This window comes from Leptodactylus fuscus, chromosome 7 (assembly GCF_031893055.1).
Source record: "Leptodactylus fuscus isolate aLepFus1 chromosome 7, aLepFus1.hap2, whole genome shotgun sequence".
Classification (NCBI taxonomy): Eukaryota; Metazoa; Chordata; class Amphibia; order Anura; family Leptodactylidae; genus Leptodactylus; species Leptodactylus fuscus.
In genome coordinates this window covers 102,685,438-102,704,065 of record NC_134271.1, presented here as the reverse complement: position 1 = coordinate 102,704,065, position 18,628 = coordinate 102,685,438, and the positions used below count along the sequence as shown (strand labels likewise).

The window sequence follows — 18,628 nt, the reverse complement described above, 5'->3', positions numbered from 1 at the left end:
AGGTTGGTAGTGGGACCTGTCATTCCACCCCCCCTCCAGTCCACACTTTGGGGATGATCCGGCAGCGACTCAGCTGCAGAGAGTCTCCTCGTCAAGGGAGCCTTAAGAAGTTGCTCCAGCAGCAACACTTTGGCAGAGTTTGGCTGGAGAGCCAAAGAGAGAGGTCATATTTTTGGAGCTGTGTCCTGAATGATTCTACTGGCTTTTGGATTTCTGTTATGCTAGGTGAGGTAACCTATTCTATGTTTAGTTAGAGCCTAGCCGGGCAGGTATTTATTTTTGTATTGTTTCCTTTGTTGCTGCACTACCTTTTTTGAGTGAAAATAAAACTCTACTATTGTTTTGGACTAAAAGAAACTGGACTTGTGTGTCTATGCCACCCCACCTAGCAACACCAGACCCTGACACATCTTTGTGGCATGGAGTGATACAGTTGCCCTAATTTTCATTGCTCATATAGTGCAAATATATTCTGTAGTCATTGCTCAATTCCTGTGACACTGGGGACAATTTGATAGAAAGTTAATAATTGTACCTTAGTGAATTTTGAGAAAACCAGAAAAAACGCAAATAAGTATGAGAAAACATACAAACTCCATGTAGGTGTTGACTTTTTTTGGGTTCAAGAACAGGACCCCACTTATGCAGGTCAAATGATATAACTACTGAGAAAGTCATGTCACTCGTGTTGTATACTGAACCTGTAGCCCCTGTATCGGGCATAGCATGCAAATCTAATAGACAGTATTAAAATGCCTTGATTACAGTGGCTCATGCTGGATGATAAATCTTGTGCATCTTTAGCCCAGGGACCCACGTTGTGGAAACACAGTATTTTTGGCTGCAGCGAAAAAACTATTTCAATATTACCCACACATTACAGAAAAAAAGAGCAGTGACGAAGCTTTCAAAGCATGTTCATTTTAGCTGCGGAATGATGAAAGTTTACCTATCGATGAAAACAACAAGGGGTTGTCTCATTATGGATACATATCCCCTATCCACAGGACAAGGGATAAGTGTCTGCTGCAGACCTGATCAGTGAAAGTCACCCTAACTCTCCATGTGTATGGTGCACGAGTGTGCTTTTGTGACCGGCACTCCATCCACTTCTATTATGTTGTGAGTGTATCACATTCCCAGGAGCCTCATAGATGTTAATGGATCTCTGGTCATACTGGATTTCTGTTCACTGGAGATCCTAGCAATCGAACCCCCAGTGATCAGACACTTATCCCCTGTTCTGTGGATAGGAGATAAGTGCCCATAACAGGACGACACCTTTAATGCTAGGTTCACACTAGCTCTCCATTGTATGGGTCCATTGGAGGGATCTGAAAAGGGAGAGGTGGATCACTAGAACAACCGATACACACAGAGACCTGCGGACCCTATTGACTATAAACAAAACAGATATATAATAATATATATATATATATATATATATATATATATATATATATATATATTACAAACAGTGACATTATATATCTATTGTTTATTTGAGAAAGGGGTCTGTGAGCCCTGAAATGCATCATTTACTGCTAATAAAATTTGGGATTAATTTATACCCAAAAAAGGAATATCTACCTCTAACCCCTGGTTCACATTAGTGTTTGGATTCCATTCGGGGGAGTCCTCATGAGGACCCCCACCAAATGGAATACCAACACAACTGCAAGCACTGTACAGTTAAAGCACACGCACCCCATAGACTATAATGGGGTCCGTGTGCTTGCCGCACACGGCCTGCACGAATGATTTGTGCGGGCAGTGCGCGGCAAGCACACAGACCCCATTATAGTCTATGGGGTCCGTGTGCTTTGACAGCACAACGCTTGTAATTGCATTTGTATTTCGTCCGTGGGGTCTCCATGCGGACTCTCTATGGACAGAATACAAAAGCAAATGTGAACCGACCCTTAATACAAAAGGCTAATTGGATAACAAAAAAATTAAAGGGATTTGTGCCAGAACCTTCCTGGAAGATTTCTTCCATTGCTGCATCTATTTCCTTACCATCTGGTGTGAAGACCATCGCACCTGGTTGACCTGAGACAATGTTGGTACAATTTTTGGCACACAACCTCACCTCTTATCTGGCAAGCCCTATCCTTTCCACCCCCTCTTTTTTGGAAAAGGTGAACAAAGTATCCAAACAGTTAATAAAAATGGTATAAGGCATGTAAGCTACTTTTTTTTTTTTTTTTTGAAAATTTAAAATTCTGGTTCATTTTGATTAGTCTCCTCCATTGTATATAGAAGTATTACATAGAGTGTTCCTTTGACAAGCAAATACATTTTTCATTGTACATTTTAATTTGCTTTTCTTGCTGAGGAGAAATCGGCGTCAGTACGTGACAAAGACTTTATTTTCTCCTTGTAGAAGAGGGATGTATAATAATAGTAAATGGATCACAATGTGAATTTATACGTAAGTGCACAGTAGGAGAATGGCCAAAATTGGGGTTTGTCATTGCATTTCCTTGAGACTCCAGCAAAAAAAAAAAAATCTGTTTGAGATTAGTCATTCAGCAGATTTTGCAGAGGACTGAAAATGCTTGGAAATAAACTTGGCACCAGCCTTGAAAAAGAAACGCACAATGGTACACACTTAAGTCTAAGGCCTGGTTCATATCTGCATTCGCTATTCCGTTTGGGGAGTCTGCTTGTGACTATAGTCCGTTTGGGAAATTATAGTCTATGGGATCCATGTGCTTTCATTGCTCACCGCTGGTCAATGCGTTCAGTATTCCGTCTGCGGGGTCACCAAGCAGACTCCCCAAACGGAATACCGAACGCAGAAGTGATACAGGCCTAAGGAAACGCAGAGTTTTATTGTTGCAGATTTTGCTGCGTTTTTTATTGAGCCACAGTCAGGAGTGGCTTGAAAAGAAATGAGAAATATAAAGGAAGCTCTTGGACGTTTCCCTTCGGTTAAATTCATTCATGACTTTGGCACAAAAAACGCAGAGTTCCTGCAAATTGGGGCCTTTGCCTTAAGGGGTCTAGATTTATGGCAACAGCTGATGAGATCTTTAAAAACGAGTAGACATTTCTAGGTTATCTCAGAGCTGGATCTGTCTAAGATAAGATTGAGTAGTAGAGATATGGGGCCATGATTTTGGTGGCCCTTTTCACAGTAGTATTTAACATTGTCACCTCTAGTTCATGGTTATGTTCCCCTTACCAGGACAGATGGTTTGCTTGCCCCCTTTGCATTGCCCCAAATTCAAGTACATTGGTTGCCTCTGTGCAACCTATTCAGCTCCACAGGGATCCAGTTGGTACAGAGACCACTACCATCTTAAAAGCAATCTCCTACTGTCATTTACTGTACAATATTAAACAGACCATATACCATTCTAGTTAACCCCTGTCTCTATGGTTTTGCTGTCTTGGGAGGACACACATAAAAGGAAATCAAGGTCCTCTTCAGAATGAGTGTGGCATTGGTTTATTCGTTTTTAACAAGAAAGCAAGGGCAACGTATGTGTTGTAAACCAATGCTTCTAGTGGCATGTGATTATAACAAAAAAGTTCAATATCAGGTAGACAGCGGCCCACCAAAGTACTAGGCTTTAGCACAATAATGGTTCAGCAGAAGACACCCAAATTTGAAGGGTACCATGGTCTATCTCCTAAGGATTGTTGCAGGGTGGGCTCCCAGGGTAATTTTATGTGATGGGCCAAAGAACCCTCAGTCCGCCCCTGCACATAGATATTCAAGTATTCTGTCATCAAGAAATAGTTTTATTCTGGTCTTGAAGTCCAGGAGGAAGGAAACTCTAATTCTTCACAATGGGCATCTGCATACAAGTCCTTTCATGTGCATTAAATACCAGCACAGCAGGATAAGTTATCCCAAACAAAAGCACAGACTGGGAAACTTCACAGTTGGCTTATCTTCAGTTGGGTATCCCAGTCCAGTTTATATATATATATATATATATATATATATATATATATATAAAGCTATATTTGAGCTTGGACATTGTGTCCAATTGGTTGTGCAAAGAATTTAGAAGACAGAACAGGGTGGATTTATGATAGAATTTATGCCACAAATTGGAGTTCACATTCAATTTTGCACCAAAAATTGCAACTCTTTGCTGACTTATGTCTCATGCAGCACTTCTCTGAAAAGTAGGCATGTTGTGGTGGGGTTTAGTGGTGGCCCCTCACAGCTCTGCAGATTCATTATAATTGACACGTAGCTGGCATAGATTTGACATTTTGGTCCACAGAAGGTACAAGATACTCCTAATTCGAGACATAAGCCTATTGAGGAATTTGGGGTATCTCCACTCTGGCAAACAGGGGATCAATACTGTGTAGCAAATGCCAGTAAGGGCCCCTCCCCATATTGTACTGTGTGGTCACTAGCTCTTCCTATTTCTCATCCTGGTCCTGAATAGATGTCTTCACACGACTATACTTTAGATTGCGGCTAAAGTACGGACATATGTTTTTTTATGGGCCGAGACACACAGCACATTTTTGAAACTATGAAGCACATCCTACTAATTTTGTCTGCATGTAGGGGATCATACCAGTTTTTTTGCAGATCCATGTTTGTGGATGGCATAGTGACATGTTTTTTTACGAATTGCTTTTTACGAAACCACTACGATCGTTTGCAAGAGGAAATACTAACCGTAATATAGCCTGGGTTTCCAAAGCTGACTAGTACGTGAAAAGGAAATATACCGTATTAAGGTACAACTTAGTCACCTTTGGTAAAATAGCAATATTGCTTATAAAAAGAAAGTAGCTGCAATAAACATGTTGATAAAACATGGTGACTGGACTCATTCCAGCTCAGCCACAAGTCAATACTAACAAACAATAAAAATCTTCAGGTTTATGGTTTCCAAGAAATGTATTTATTTCTTCAATTGAGCTGCATAATAAAATGTGTGAGCAGGAAAACTGGAGTTATGGAGCGACATAAGGGCTCATACACATGGGCGTAACTACCGGGGTAGCAGCAATAGCAGCTGCCAAGGGCCTAGGGCACTAGGGGGCATAGTGGCAGCTGCTACTACTGCATTGTTTTTTTACCTCCAGCAGGTAAGGGTTGGTTCACACTAGCGCTTGTAATCCATCCGCAAGGAGTCCGCATGGAGACCCCCCCGAACGGAATACCAACTCTAATGCAAGCGCTGTGCAGTTAAGCACATGGAGCCCATAGACTATAAGGGGCTCTGTGTGCTTGCCGCGCACTGCCCGCACAATTCATTCGCGTGGGCAGTGCACGGCAAGCACACGGAGCCCATTATAGTCTATGGGGTGCGTGTGCTTTACAAGCACATCGCTTGCAATTGCAATTGCATTCCGTCCAGGGGGGTGTCTCCATGCGGACGGAATACAAGCGCTAGTGTTAACCAACACTTACAGGCCCTATTAACTTACCTGATGGAGGGGGGGGGGAGGGGGCATGTCAAATGTTCACCCTGGGGCCTTGCCATTCTTCATTACACTACTGCTCATACACATGGCATGGAAGCTGCAGGACTGCACTTGGGGTCCCATGCAGGTCTGTTCTATGAGTGGCAGGGATTACATGTACTGTACCCTCAGGGCATGCTAGGAGCAATAACTTCACCGCAGCTCTAGAGCCACAGGTCAAAGACTTATGTCTTATCTAGTATTACAAAGTAGCCATAGAACACATATTCAGACACAGCATGTGTTTTCATTGCAAGTTGCTGTGGTGTCGTAACTAGTGCCGGTATATTGCAAACAATGCCAATTTGTGGTTAAACCATGTGCAGTTTTGAACGACTGTGTCTGAACATACTCTAAGATCCAATACCAACTTGAACTGGAATTCACTGTTATTTTGCACATGGCGAATATTTCACATTGTGGTTATATTGCAGTATCGTGGCAGATGTGAACATATGAATTGCATGCATTCATACTATTTCATGTGTCTGTATTTTAGAGCTGTAAGAAATCCAGAAACGGTGGAGTCTTATTGCAAATTAACACATGAAAACATTGCTTTACATTTACAACATACAATATTGCAGTGTGACATATTCGCCATGCTTAAAATCCTTGCCATATAGCCTGGACCCAACAAATGCACCATCTGATCAGAGGCCTACAAGTGATTTGTCTAGACCTGAGTAGACCTGCTGGACTGCGAGGAATCAGCTGTAGCCCTTTAATTAACCCTAATGTTCCAGGTAGAGTCACTGCAATGAGTGCTGAGCTCTGCAGCACATGTATCATCTATGGTGAAATTATTAGTGTGTCATGGATGCGTATAATGTATATGTCCAGGAAGATGAGGATCGGCACAGGAAATTTGAATAGAACACTGAATCCTAAGAATATACTCTATCTCTCAAGTATAAGTCTCCTATACTCACCACAGCAGATCTTATTGTATTGAGGTAAGGAAATGGACACAGCTTGGAAATTCCACAACCTGTGTTCTCAGGTGTCCTGCACGTTCACTGCCATTGACCAAAGTCATGATATGAAACACCATTTAAAGAGCCCTGTATGACCGGGAGGTGTCAGTATTGTTACAGCTCTAGTCACGTTTTATCACCATTTTATTATTGAATATAAGGGTGTTGCTATAAGAGGGTATACATGGGAGCTGTACCCAGGCCTGGTGACTGGGGGGGGATGAAGTTCCCCTTTGGCACATAAGAAAACATCAGTATTATACATGGCACATGGTAGATGTAAGACCTCATGCACACATGCTCTCTTAAGAACACCTTACGCTGGGTTCACACCTGCGTTCAGGGTCTCCGTTCTATGGTTTCCGTCTTCTGCATGCCAGAAGACGGAAACCATAGACCGGGTCCAGACACAGAGTACTGCATGTCCAACTCTGTGTCTGGATTATAAAACCCGGTTTCGCGGCGGAGAGCATAAAACGCTCACCGCCGGACAGCTTTCTCACCCATTCAAATGAATGGGTGAGAGAGACTCCTGCAGGTTTCAGTCTCCTGCTCTGTTTTATGCAGGAAACGGAAACCTGAAGTACGGAGTGCCGGCGCAGATGTGAACGAGCCCTTAGGGGGATTTATCAATGCATATTCTCCAGTCTTCTGGTGTAGATGTGTGATAATGTGGCGCATATTTGGAGCAAGGCCCATTTTTGCATTAAGAATGTGGAAAATCCCTGCTGCAGAGGGAATGGGAAATGTCTAGGAAGCTCTTAACTTCTCCCTTTTGCTCAATCCATTTCTAGCTTTGGCTCAAAACAAGCAGCAAAATCTGCAACAAAAAAAGTAGTTTTTTTCACAAACTGGGGCCTTCGCTTTAATGTCTATAAGGGATCTGAGACAACGTCTGCCCCACAGATACAAAACGACTATTGTTTTTTTTTTTTTTCAACTTTCATGTGGATGCAATCTAAGAGCTATTACAGAGGATGGGCGGTGACCAATATGGGCAAACTTACAATATCCATAGGGTAGTCATTCAGATTTCATATACTCCACATTGATAAAGCTGGCTTGTATACATGATATATAGCAATGTAAGGGTGAGTTCACACGATGTCTTTTGGCTCGTAATCTGGCACGTCTACGCCGTGGGAGCTTTTGCGGGCCGTATACACTCTCATTGATTTCAATGGGAGCCGGGATCATATACGCGGCGCTATTTTGCGGCTGTGAATTTGCGGCCGCAAAATCACAGCCGCAAAATAGCGCTGCGTATACGATCCCGGCTCCCATTGAAATCAATGGGAGCGTATACGGCCCGCAAAAGCTCCTGCGGCGTAGACGTGCCAGATTACAAGCCAAAAGACATCGTGTGAATGCACCCTAAGACCTATGAATATCACTAAACAGAGTTGAAGTCATATTGGTGTCATCCAGCTTTTCGAAATACAGATGGGAAGGATAATGAAAGAATTCTATTCATTGATGATTAAATAAGATGTAGCGACCGTAACATCCTGTCATTTTCTATAGTCCTACACTACAGGACTCTCCTCTGTACATCGTTTGTTATATATGGTGTAGCTTGCCACTTCCAGGGCTTTTTGCAAGCACAAAATTCAGGAACTCCATCCAACTGCTTGTGGTATTAATGCCAGGGATTTCTGGCTGTATTGAGCAGCATAGTAAACCATTCTTTTCTATACAACTGTATATGAGAAAATGCATACTGAATACTATAGGAGGATTTACCAAGCTTTGCACTCCACAATTGTGTAAAAAGTCACAATCTCACTGCAGTAAATGGGCGGCATAGAAACATCTCAGGATAGAAGTGTTAGACTTATAGAGGTATCAAATATTGTGAGACATTTGATAATTTTGGCACAAATTACACCAATGCAGACTTTAGCATATATGATTTCTGAATACCCCTCATCATATACCCCTTCTGAATACCCCTTCCTGCATGTGTTTTATTTCAACAGAAGCCAATGGCAGATATGTGTGTGTAATATATATATATATATATATTTGGGGAATATGTTCATTAAAACCATTTAAGTGGTTCTGCTGAATGTAGTGCCCTAACATAGGATTAGGCTTTATGCACACGGCCATATTCTGACTGTTTTATGCTGAGCTTCCATAGAGGTGCATGACACTTGTACTCTATATCCTACATGCTTCTGAGTTCCTTTGTGAGCATTTTTTCTGTTGAAAAAACATGCAAATATGACAAAAAATAGCATGTTCCATCAGATCCTGAATGTATGGAGGTATTGTTCCAGGGAAGAACATGTCCATGTGTTTAGAGCTTGTATGATGTATGTGCACAAAGGCCATGACACTCCAAACTAGAAAACTGTACAATGAATTGTTATACAGGCTCTCTGTACAAGGGCCTGCTGTTTTGTGCATATCACAACCATAAAATGGTTTGGCATCCCTGTAGGAACAGAGCCAATGCCCTTGTGATATTAATCTTATATTCCATGGCAACCTATGCCTACCGGTGAGTCTGGAACCAGATGCAGTGCCACCTCTGCATGCCTATGGCAATGTAAGGTGTTGGAGAGACCCTTGTGTTGGCACTGTTGCCATCTGTTTCTTAACTATCTCCCAGACTATAGGATGGTATGTTGAACTGTCTGAAGGGTCCATTGTTATTGTGTCCCATTAGTATTTCTGTTTATTTGGCTATGCCCACTCCAATATGGTGCTGGGAAGTATCATAACATGTGGATAACTACATGGTAGCTGACCCTGAGGCCTGAGAAAACATGGTGATAGGGACACTTCATTCCACATGTGGGCAGAGAGGCCGATACTATATATGAGGTTGGTCTTTCCACCAATGAGAAGAAGGCATATGTTACAGGTAGTAGCAATGACATATGCCGGAACCTCTATTGTTGTAACCTCAATAGTTTCACATGATGGGGAAAGAAAGCATATGGATATGGAATCTGATGCACTTGAGGTAGAGTATGGGCCCAGTATGGGGTTTTAGGGTCCCATATTACAGATCCAGGTGCACATGCCCTTACAGAGAGTTTTTAGGGAGTCTTGATGTTATTTTTTAGAAACCATTCACCAGCTTCTAGTACATCACACATGCTCATAAAACAGGCTGGATCTTGAAGAGTACATTAAATTACATCTTGCATCTGCTGCTCTACTTTAATTAGATTTCCTCTGTTTCTGCCAGTACAATCTCATGGAGAACTTGTCAGCAGTGTTAGATAAGTGTTGGTTTAGACATTTATGTAGATATCGGCTGACATTTTCTTCTATGTTTAAAGTGGAACCCTACCAACTACTGTGCTGAATTACCTTCGGCCCTGCTCAGGAACTTATACTGCAGGCCAGTCCTGCATCTTCATATCTCCTTTATTTACGCTACACTCCCCTTATATCATCAGTAGGTTATTCGTGCAATAACCCAAAAGGAATGGACTGTATGGGTCACACTATCTGGTAAGCAACTGGGCCCACCAGAAAATCACATGCAAAGGCATAACTTGAGGCCTACCATATGCTTCATTCTATATAAAATTGGTGTTTTGTTATGTGAAAGAGGGACCTTGATAGGCTTGGGAACAGTCACAGATTTTCTAGGGTTGCCATAAATTTTCAGTAACAATCCTAGTACATATATATTCCTGAACAAGATTTGCAAACTTAATAACTGCCCTATAATATGGACACATTATGGCTATGTGAATTAACCTTAAAGATTATAAAGGTTGGACATGGTCCCCTGTTACCTTGATGCCCCATCGCACAGTTAAACTCCCATCTGTTTTGGAACTGAACGTATTATGTGACCATAAGAACCCTGCTATGATTCCTCAATAACAAGCCATGTTCATGAACTTGACAGTGTCTTAAGGCAATTCAAAAACCAGACCTGGTGTCTCTTTTTCAACCACTTCTCTTTTTTAGAAGTGATTCAGTAACCCTACATAATAATATATATATATTGCATTGGAAAAGTGGATGAGGGCTTTATAGATGTCATGTTTGGCCTAATATGCAATATATTTTCGGATGTAATTACATAACTAATTTTGCCCCATTAGCTATCTGGCCCCTGAGATATTTGCAACCCTCTATTCACTGACATGATACCTTTAACAGGAACTATATTTTATAATTCTGAGAAGATATAACGTCCCAAATTCTCAGTCTAATGCTAATTATATAACTAGTATCCGTAGATAAATGATAGCAAAGCATAGACATGTCCAAGCAGCCACCCGTAATAAATTCTTGAAAAATTCTGATGACATCACTAACAGCTAATACCTCTATGTCAACAGTGTAACATGATTACTTAGAAATAAATTTCAGGCTCAAATAACGTATATACAGCCTGGGGCATTATAGGATTACATGCAAAAAGCCTTGTTTTATGCCAGGGATCTACCATTATTTATTGCATGTGATGTCCTTTATGTAACCTCTTGCAATTTTAAGGGGAGGACCTTTAAAATTAAAAATCCATTGTAAAGTCATCATATCAGGCATATTTATTGGGAATAATCGCATGAGCAAATATTTCACAGGTGCCTGGAATGATATGGGGCACATTAGCTGGGATGGCTCACTGTGATGTCTGGACAGGCAAGGAGAGGGATGAATGCTAACCCTTGTCTTGCTGTATGTGGCACTGAGCTGAGGGTACAACATGTTATATGGTTTCCCTGCAATAAATAGGACTTACACAATGCAATCTGTTTCCTTTAGAATGGATCAAATACAAGTGAAACTCACACATGGTGCAAGCAGATAAGACGTCAGTAAAACCACAAGTGTCAGGACAATGCATACTTATGAGGCTCTGTGTATGGGAGTCTTCACTGGGGATTGGCAAAGAGATGAATTTTCCAGGCCACTTCCCTGCAGTTAAAGGTACTAAATATACAGTAAAAAAAAAAAAAAAAAAAAAAAGTTTCCACATAAAAGTCTAAAGATTAACTTGTGTAAGGCAGCGTTACTAAACCGAATAAAAACTGAACGTATTGCCACGTAATATTAGGCAAGTGTCTGCCTTGTTTGCTGGAGGCTAGCCATCAAACTCCATGTACACCAGTCACACATTATTAAAGGGATTGTGCAGAACCATAAAAACTTGGTTGTTTTCTTACTGAAACCATGTCCTACCTGTCCATAGGTATTGTGGTACAGCTTCAGAGACGTGAATGGGGTGAGCTTTAATACTATAACCCAGTGGTAAACATGGACTAGCGTTGTAATGGGGTCTCTTTACATTTGATGGCTTTGTCCTTAATGGGCATTGCCACCACAAAACCATGGGGCAATATGAATGCCAGAGAAGCTCTATGAAGGGCAACTCTTGCTCTGATGGGCTCACATAGAGTACCTACTACATGGCTGGTCAATTATGGCATCATATGGCAGTTCATAGGACCTTGTGTGTTGTTGTTTGTTTTTTTTTTTTAATTTTATGTAAATGTTGACTTGACATATTAAAAGTTACATTTTAATGGAGTAAACAGATTCTTGATTTCCTTTTGCAGTCACTTAAATAGCCTGCATGTAATACTAAATTGCTATTGCAATGGGATTATATGGGATGCCACAGCTCCATTAACTATTGGCTAGGACTTTCAGAAACTTATCCAGAAGTTACTGTAAGTAGGTGTTTGTCTTGTATTGTAATATTTGTTGTTTTATTGTGCCAGGGAACAGACCGGTGAGACATCTGACCCAGTAAGAGGATGCTAACAATCCAGCCGTCCTAACCCAGGATACTGCGATATAAGGAATCAGACAAAATGATTTCCTTAGATAAAGAAAGCTCATATACCAACCTACCTACAATTTATATATAAAGCTTCTATTCGTAGGCATTTTACTCTAGTTGAGGTTAATTTCTTGGGTTGTTGTTACAGGAAGTGAGTAATACATTGATTCAGCAAGAGCATTTTAGTCGATTTTAGGTGTAGACAGTCTAGGGAGTTGTCACTGCCTGAAGGTTAGTTTCTACTGCCTTTTTTTTGTTTGTTTGCAAAATATTTCAAAGTGGAATTTATTTCAGAGTGCATATACTGGAATATTAAATTCAGGCAGCTTGTATTAGCTGTAGATAGATCGGTATGAAATCTTCTGGTAACATGGATCTGTATGCCTGCCACTGATCTGTGACCATATGGCAAAATTACTGAAATTACTCTTAGTATATTCATAAAATGCAAGGACATCCTCTATGGGACCTGAATTTTTCAACAATCATGTTGTGTTTTATATCTCTCTACTAACAGTCTATCTATCTATCTATCTATCTATCTATCTATCTATCTATCTATCTATCTATCTATCTAAATACTAGCAGGAGGACCTGGCTTCACACAGGTATATTTAATTTTTTGTTTGTGTAGTTGCCCCATAAGAAATGCCCAGTTTTGCACTGGTGTATTTTGTGTGTGTCCACAAGTGTCGGTTGAGTTTCTGCCATTTTTATACTGAAACTGGAAGGACTCTATCCATTTTTGGAGGTTTCTGCGGTGGATACTCTGACACAGATGTGATCAAAGCCTCAGGGTCAATGCACATGTAGTTTTCAGGCGCAGATTCTAACACTGAATCCACGTGGAAAAAAAAGCCTTCCGTTAACTTCAATGGGTTCCTTTTTCTGCGAGCCTGCGTGCTGAATAATGTATGGTAGATATAAGCAAACTGGTTCAACTAGAAGTATTTTTGTAACAGATGAAAGCGATAAAATATTCTAAATATGTTACATATCTGTACGCTTTAGTCCAAAAAAAAACCCTGCAGTAGCAACAACTTCCACAATTGATTCACTGAAAGTGTGGTCTGAGAAATTCCTAATTTTATGCAATGTATAAAATGCCCCATGCAGCCATCATATTGCAAAGTGAGAAGAGTATGCAGCCTGCTGGTGACTCATGGAGGAAATCCAGCGGATGACAATAGCATCTACATAGGAAGTTAATGTCTGTGGGTCATTCCTCAGGAGGCCCTACTCCACTGTTTGTTCATACTGACTAATATATGAGCCCCACCCTGGATGGACTGAATGTGTATTGTTTAGAATACACCTGTAATCTCAAATGTATTAACCCAAGACAAATCAAACCTGTATCTCTAGGCTATTAGTTCTTTATAGATATTTAGTCCGTATCACGTTTTAAAGGATATCCATCGAAGTGCTCACAGTGGAAGCTGAGATATGAACTCCTGTTTGGCATAGTCTCCAGGCTGAAAAGTTGCTATAGCTGTAGATCCACTGAGACCTATTGAAGGAATTCATATCAATAGTAGCTAACTTTACAATACTGCAGGACACTGACATGACTAGGAATGGTGGGGCCCCAAGGCGAACATTTGACATGGGGTTCATGGACCTGCAGCCTCAATTACTGATTCCTATCCTGCTCACAACCGCATCCACAGAAGGGGATGCGCAAGGGGCCGTGAGCAGGAGTGAGGATCGGTAACTAAATAGGGCCCGTTACCTGCTGGGGTTACTCCTGCTGGGGTTACTCAAGCAGGTAACGGCCTATTAAAGCAACAATAAGAAAAACAAAACATGAGAGGCCCTTGGTATCCTCCAATGTCATGGGCCCTGTGGCAGTGGTCACCGCTGCTTCCCCGGTGGTTACACCCCTGCTGCAGGAGGAGAGTAAGTCCTATCTGACCGCCTCCTGAAGGATGAAGAAAATAACCAGCATGGCTTTCCCATTTTTTCAATTATTCTATTCCAATATTTGCCCCAATGCATTACAATGCTGTGTGTACCCACATGTGAAAGAGTTTCTATATAAAGTATCAAGCTACCTACCTGTCTACCATCACACTTATATATATATATATATATATATCTATCCCTGGGTATGAGTCTATGTATTCTGCATGCGTCTGCATGTATGTTATCTTCTATTGAATGCAAATGATTGCTTTTATGTGTATGGATTTTGTATAGTGGTGTAGAATACGAAATGGTGCAAATGACCCCCTACATTTCACCTCAAAATGAATACAGAGCCATTAAACGAATATTCACCCCAGACCATACTAACCAAATAAATATATTTCTTAGACCCACTAAATAAAGACCCTCCAGAATCGCTGAACAGTACAGACCCCACAGCAGACTATTCCCAAAATACAGATCTCTGACCAGGTTATCCTCAAAATGCCGGTCTCAATCCATGCCATCCCCTAAATACAGACCCCAGTCATTCTTACTATCATACAAACAGTACTTATGGAATCCTAGGCTAGAGATCTTTTTATAATCTACTTTTCCTTTACTTGTATATGTGTATATAAATATATAGTGAGGAAGTTAGCTTGGTAGAAGCAATGGTGTGGACCCAAACAGTCAAGACAGGGACACAAAATGTGCAGCAAACTGGTTTATTTAGAAAATAACAGGAAAATAAATAAACCTCGACTTCAGGCACAAAATAACAAAACAAAATACAGCCTTAACTTCAGCCAAAAACAAAATAAATATCTGCTTGTCTGAGCCACTAACTAAACAGAGCTGATAACCCAACTATACATGTGGTTTACTTCCAGCCACATGAACAAACCAAGCGCAATATTGTCTCAACGGACTCAGGGTTACAGGACAGAACCACACACCTTCTTTCACCTCATGGAACTGCCCTGCAATGCAGGATCTGCAGCCTTTTTCTGGCCCAGTAATGAGCCAAGGATCTACACCTGGGCTGAGGCCTAATCCAGATCCACCCTGGAGCACACATATTATTATTATTATTATTATTATTATTATTGTTTATTTATATTGCACCATTAATTCCATGGTGCTTTACATTTGGGGGTTACATACAATTCACAAAATATACAGGTACATATCATACTAACAGTGATCGGCTGGCACAGTGGGGTAGAGGGCCCTGCCCGCGAGGGCTTACAATCTATGAGAAACCTGGGGCTGATATATCTGGACTCCAGCATTCTGCCTGTCACCTTCTCACAATATACATACTGTGTATGTGTATCATATTATTGTGCATGCTATGGTCCTAGATTTGGATATCTTAGCTATATGAATGAAATGTTCTGTAGAACTATTTAAAGCAAGCAGACTACTCATAACCAAGATGTATAGAAAATAACTAGGGTTATGCGATTACTTACTATCCTTGTAGCATGCACAACAGGATTTTTTCTTTCCTTGGAACAAAGATTCAGTTTGCTGCCCTTGCTTTGTATCTAAAGACCATCAGACTTGCATGTGGCACCACCTTGCACCCAAACCCAGGCATATACCTTATCAGCCCCTATCTGTACCACTGATCTAGTTTTCTACTTCCATAATTATAAAGATGGCATAAATTTGTCAATCTTTTTTCCTCTCTTGGCCCCTCATTCTGCCAAAATAGTGACTCATAGCGGAGAACAGCTGACTGTCTCCAAGGTTATACCACTAGAATTTTGGAAACTTCTTAAGCCTTTAGAGTCCTTTTTTTTTCCATGAACACTGGCTCATCATTCAGGAACTTTGCAGACTTAATAGCTAGTTGTGAATACACAAAGCAGAACACACATACCAGGCCTGTCCTGCTCTGTTACATACTCATGTGGAAAGTTAGCAAATGCTTTTAACTCCGTCATTGCTAAAAAGCAATGCTCTGACCCTAAAATTACAAAAGATAAATAAATCAAGTTGACTTTTTTTAATGTTGATAGAGGGATTAATAGAAAGAAATGGGGATCTCTATATTCTAAATCAGGGCTAGGCAACCATCGGCTCTCCAGCTGTTGTAAAACTACAACTCCCATCATGCATCCTTGCTCTGCTGTTCTTGGAACTCCATGGAAGTGAGTGGAGCATGTTCGTAGTTGTAGTTCCACAGCATCTTTATAGCCGTAGGTTGCTGACCCCTGTTCTAGATATAGGGTGGCCTTCTATATTGGCTATCTGGTTGGAGAAACGGACATGTCTGTCAATTAAATGGACTGTCCAGTGATGGAAGAAAAAAAGGATCAGGTGGACAGAATTCCTATCTTGTCTGATTCAGATTTTGTTTCAGATTGGAAATATCCTAGCATTATTAGATTGTAACCCTGCATCTGTGGCCATATTAAACGGGCTTTCTAATTTCTTTGGTAAGTAAAGTTACATGTAATGATGATTCTAGTCATATTAATATAATAATCTGCAGTGTTAGATTGTCCAGTAAAACTGTGAAGCCTGGCTGGATCATGAAATGAAGAGTAATATTGCCATAATTCTATCCTAATAATAGTGCCATATAGTACACAGATAATACTAAACCCATACATAACACAGACCAAATTAACAGTGCTATGTAGTACACTGATCCTAAAACTATACAGTTCAGAACCAATACCGCAATAGGCCCTATGATGTAATAGATTCCACCTCGATGGTGGCAGACCAAAGCACAACTGCAAGTGCATATTACAATGTAACCCAGGTGTAAAGAGGTTAAAAGGTTAAGTATATGATACCAAATTTATCATTAAATATACCCTAAATACTGATAAAGGGGGTGAGATGACAGGTGTTTACCAATCCATGGCCATCATTACACAGACTGGAAAAATCTTATCTTTGTGTACCATCCATACAGTTGCCTTGTGGACACCTGTAAGTGAACGAATACTGCCCCACCCCCTCCAATGGTGTCTCCAATCTTACCATCTTAAATGACTAACCCACATATTATGACACATGACTTATGTTCCATTCTATAGGTGTATTGACCCATTTATAGTTCTATTGCATCTTTTTTATCTGTTCTGTACATATGTATATAGTGGGAAGTAGATTTAACACATTGTTACCCATCAAAGATTTTTCCAATCAATTCCCAAACTTTCACAAAACTCTTGGAAACTGCTCTGGTGACCTATAATAGTCAATATCTACATCCTTGACTTAATAGGCACTTCCCTTCCCCCATCTCTTATATTATGTGGCCATTATACAGTAACCTGAACATAACATTAGATGTAACAGAACACATTTTAGATCTGACAGTATTACTATCGCTGCAAAATGACATAACTAGCTCTGCTACATCTGTATTTTGTATAAGTCAAATCAAATCTAATGTGTATGTGCCTTATATTGTTCCATCAGTATTTGCATTGCAAATGTTGCAGAGACAAGCCAAATCCTGAAACTGAAGAATGATAGAAACTTGGCAGCAATGGGAAGCAAAGAACATTCAATCTTTCTTGTATCCGCTAGATTGCATTTGTCAACCAGGATGACTTACCACGGATCCGTTGTCAGTTTTCTCCATAGTTGTACTTAGAAGGTATTAGATTAGATCTCGCTTATCATTCTCTTCAGTGGGAGCTGAGGTTATTAAAGTATCCAAATACAAGCTGGTCCTGATGTAAGGTAGTGTGCGGCTTCCTGATCAACAAGTGACATGTGAGTGATCCACTGGAGACGGTAATGTTCCGAGCCTCAGGAATGTATTGCATAGTGGGTGTGAGAGTGAATCACACATTGCTTGTGTCAGCAGCCTGGAGAGTTCCGCCCAAAGCAGCAGATCTCCCTCCCTGCTCCCACTCTCAGTACATTCCCCCTTTTCCTTCTGGGATAGGCCTGGGCACTGGTCACAGGGAAGGCGAAATCAAAATTAAGAAATTCCTCAAATAGTATCTTGCCTAAAGCAAGCAGTGCCTCCGCAGGCAGCAGACGAGAGAGCACATACAGATGTGTGTAGGACAGGTAATCACTACTGTATATATAGCTCATCTATACGTCTCCTACTGTTTTACAGATATTTGCTATGGCAACTGTACTGTACAATGTGATTCTACGTAAGAAAAAAAAAGTAGCAATTGCATAATAAAAAGTTCTGCAACTTTCTGAAGCACATCATGTTTCATTTCCTCGCCATTTCCAAGATTTCTGCTTGCTCTGCGGAACAGGCAGGCTGCGTGACTCCAGAGGCCGAAGACTAGTCCTAAGCAAGTCCTGCGGCACACAGAGGCTCGGCAGGTTACAGTACAGAGCTCTGATGCTTTGTTGTGTCCTGTGGCTTTGCAACTGGAATGTGAATTGGACAATTTCTTGAGCCCCTCGAACAAAAACAAGAGATTGGCTATCAGTTAATACCACTAAAAATGGACAATGGGTGTCAGTGTACGGAGGAAGCTATATGGTGCAGTAGCTAGGTGCATAGATAGAGGGCAGTGATGGC

General features: G+C 40.8%; 1 protein-coding gene across 5 annotated transcripts in view; it reads right to left on the bottom strand.

Annotated features, from left to right (window-relative positions):
* INF2 (inverted formin 2) overlaps positions 1-17,950 on the bottom strand; it is a 58,258-nt gene extending 40,308 nt beyond the window's left edge. For all 5 annotated transcript variants that reach the window (XM_075282633.1, XM_075282635.1, XM_075282634.1 and 2 more), the window contains exon 1: positions 17,690-17,950. In XM_075282633.1, the coding sequence (XP_075138734.1) occupies positions 17,690-17,716 (27 nt within the window). In that variant the 5' untranslated portion in view covers positions 17,717-17,950. The remainder of the gene's footprint in view (positions 1-17,689) is intronic.
* Positions 17,951-18,628: the final 678 nt, after the last annotated feature.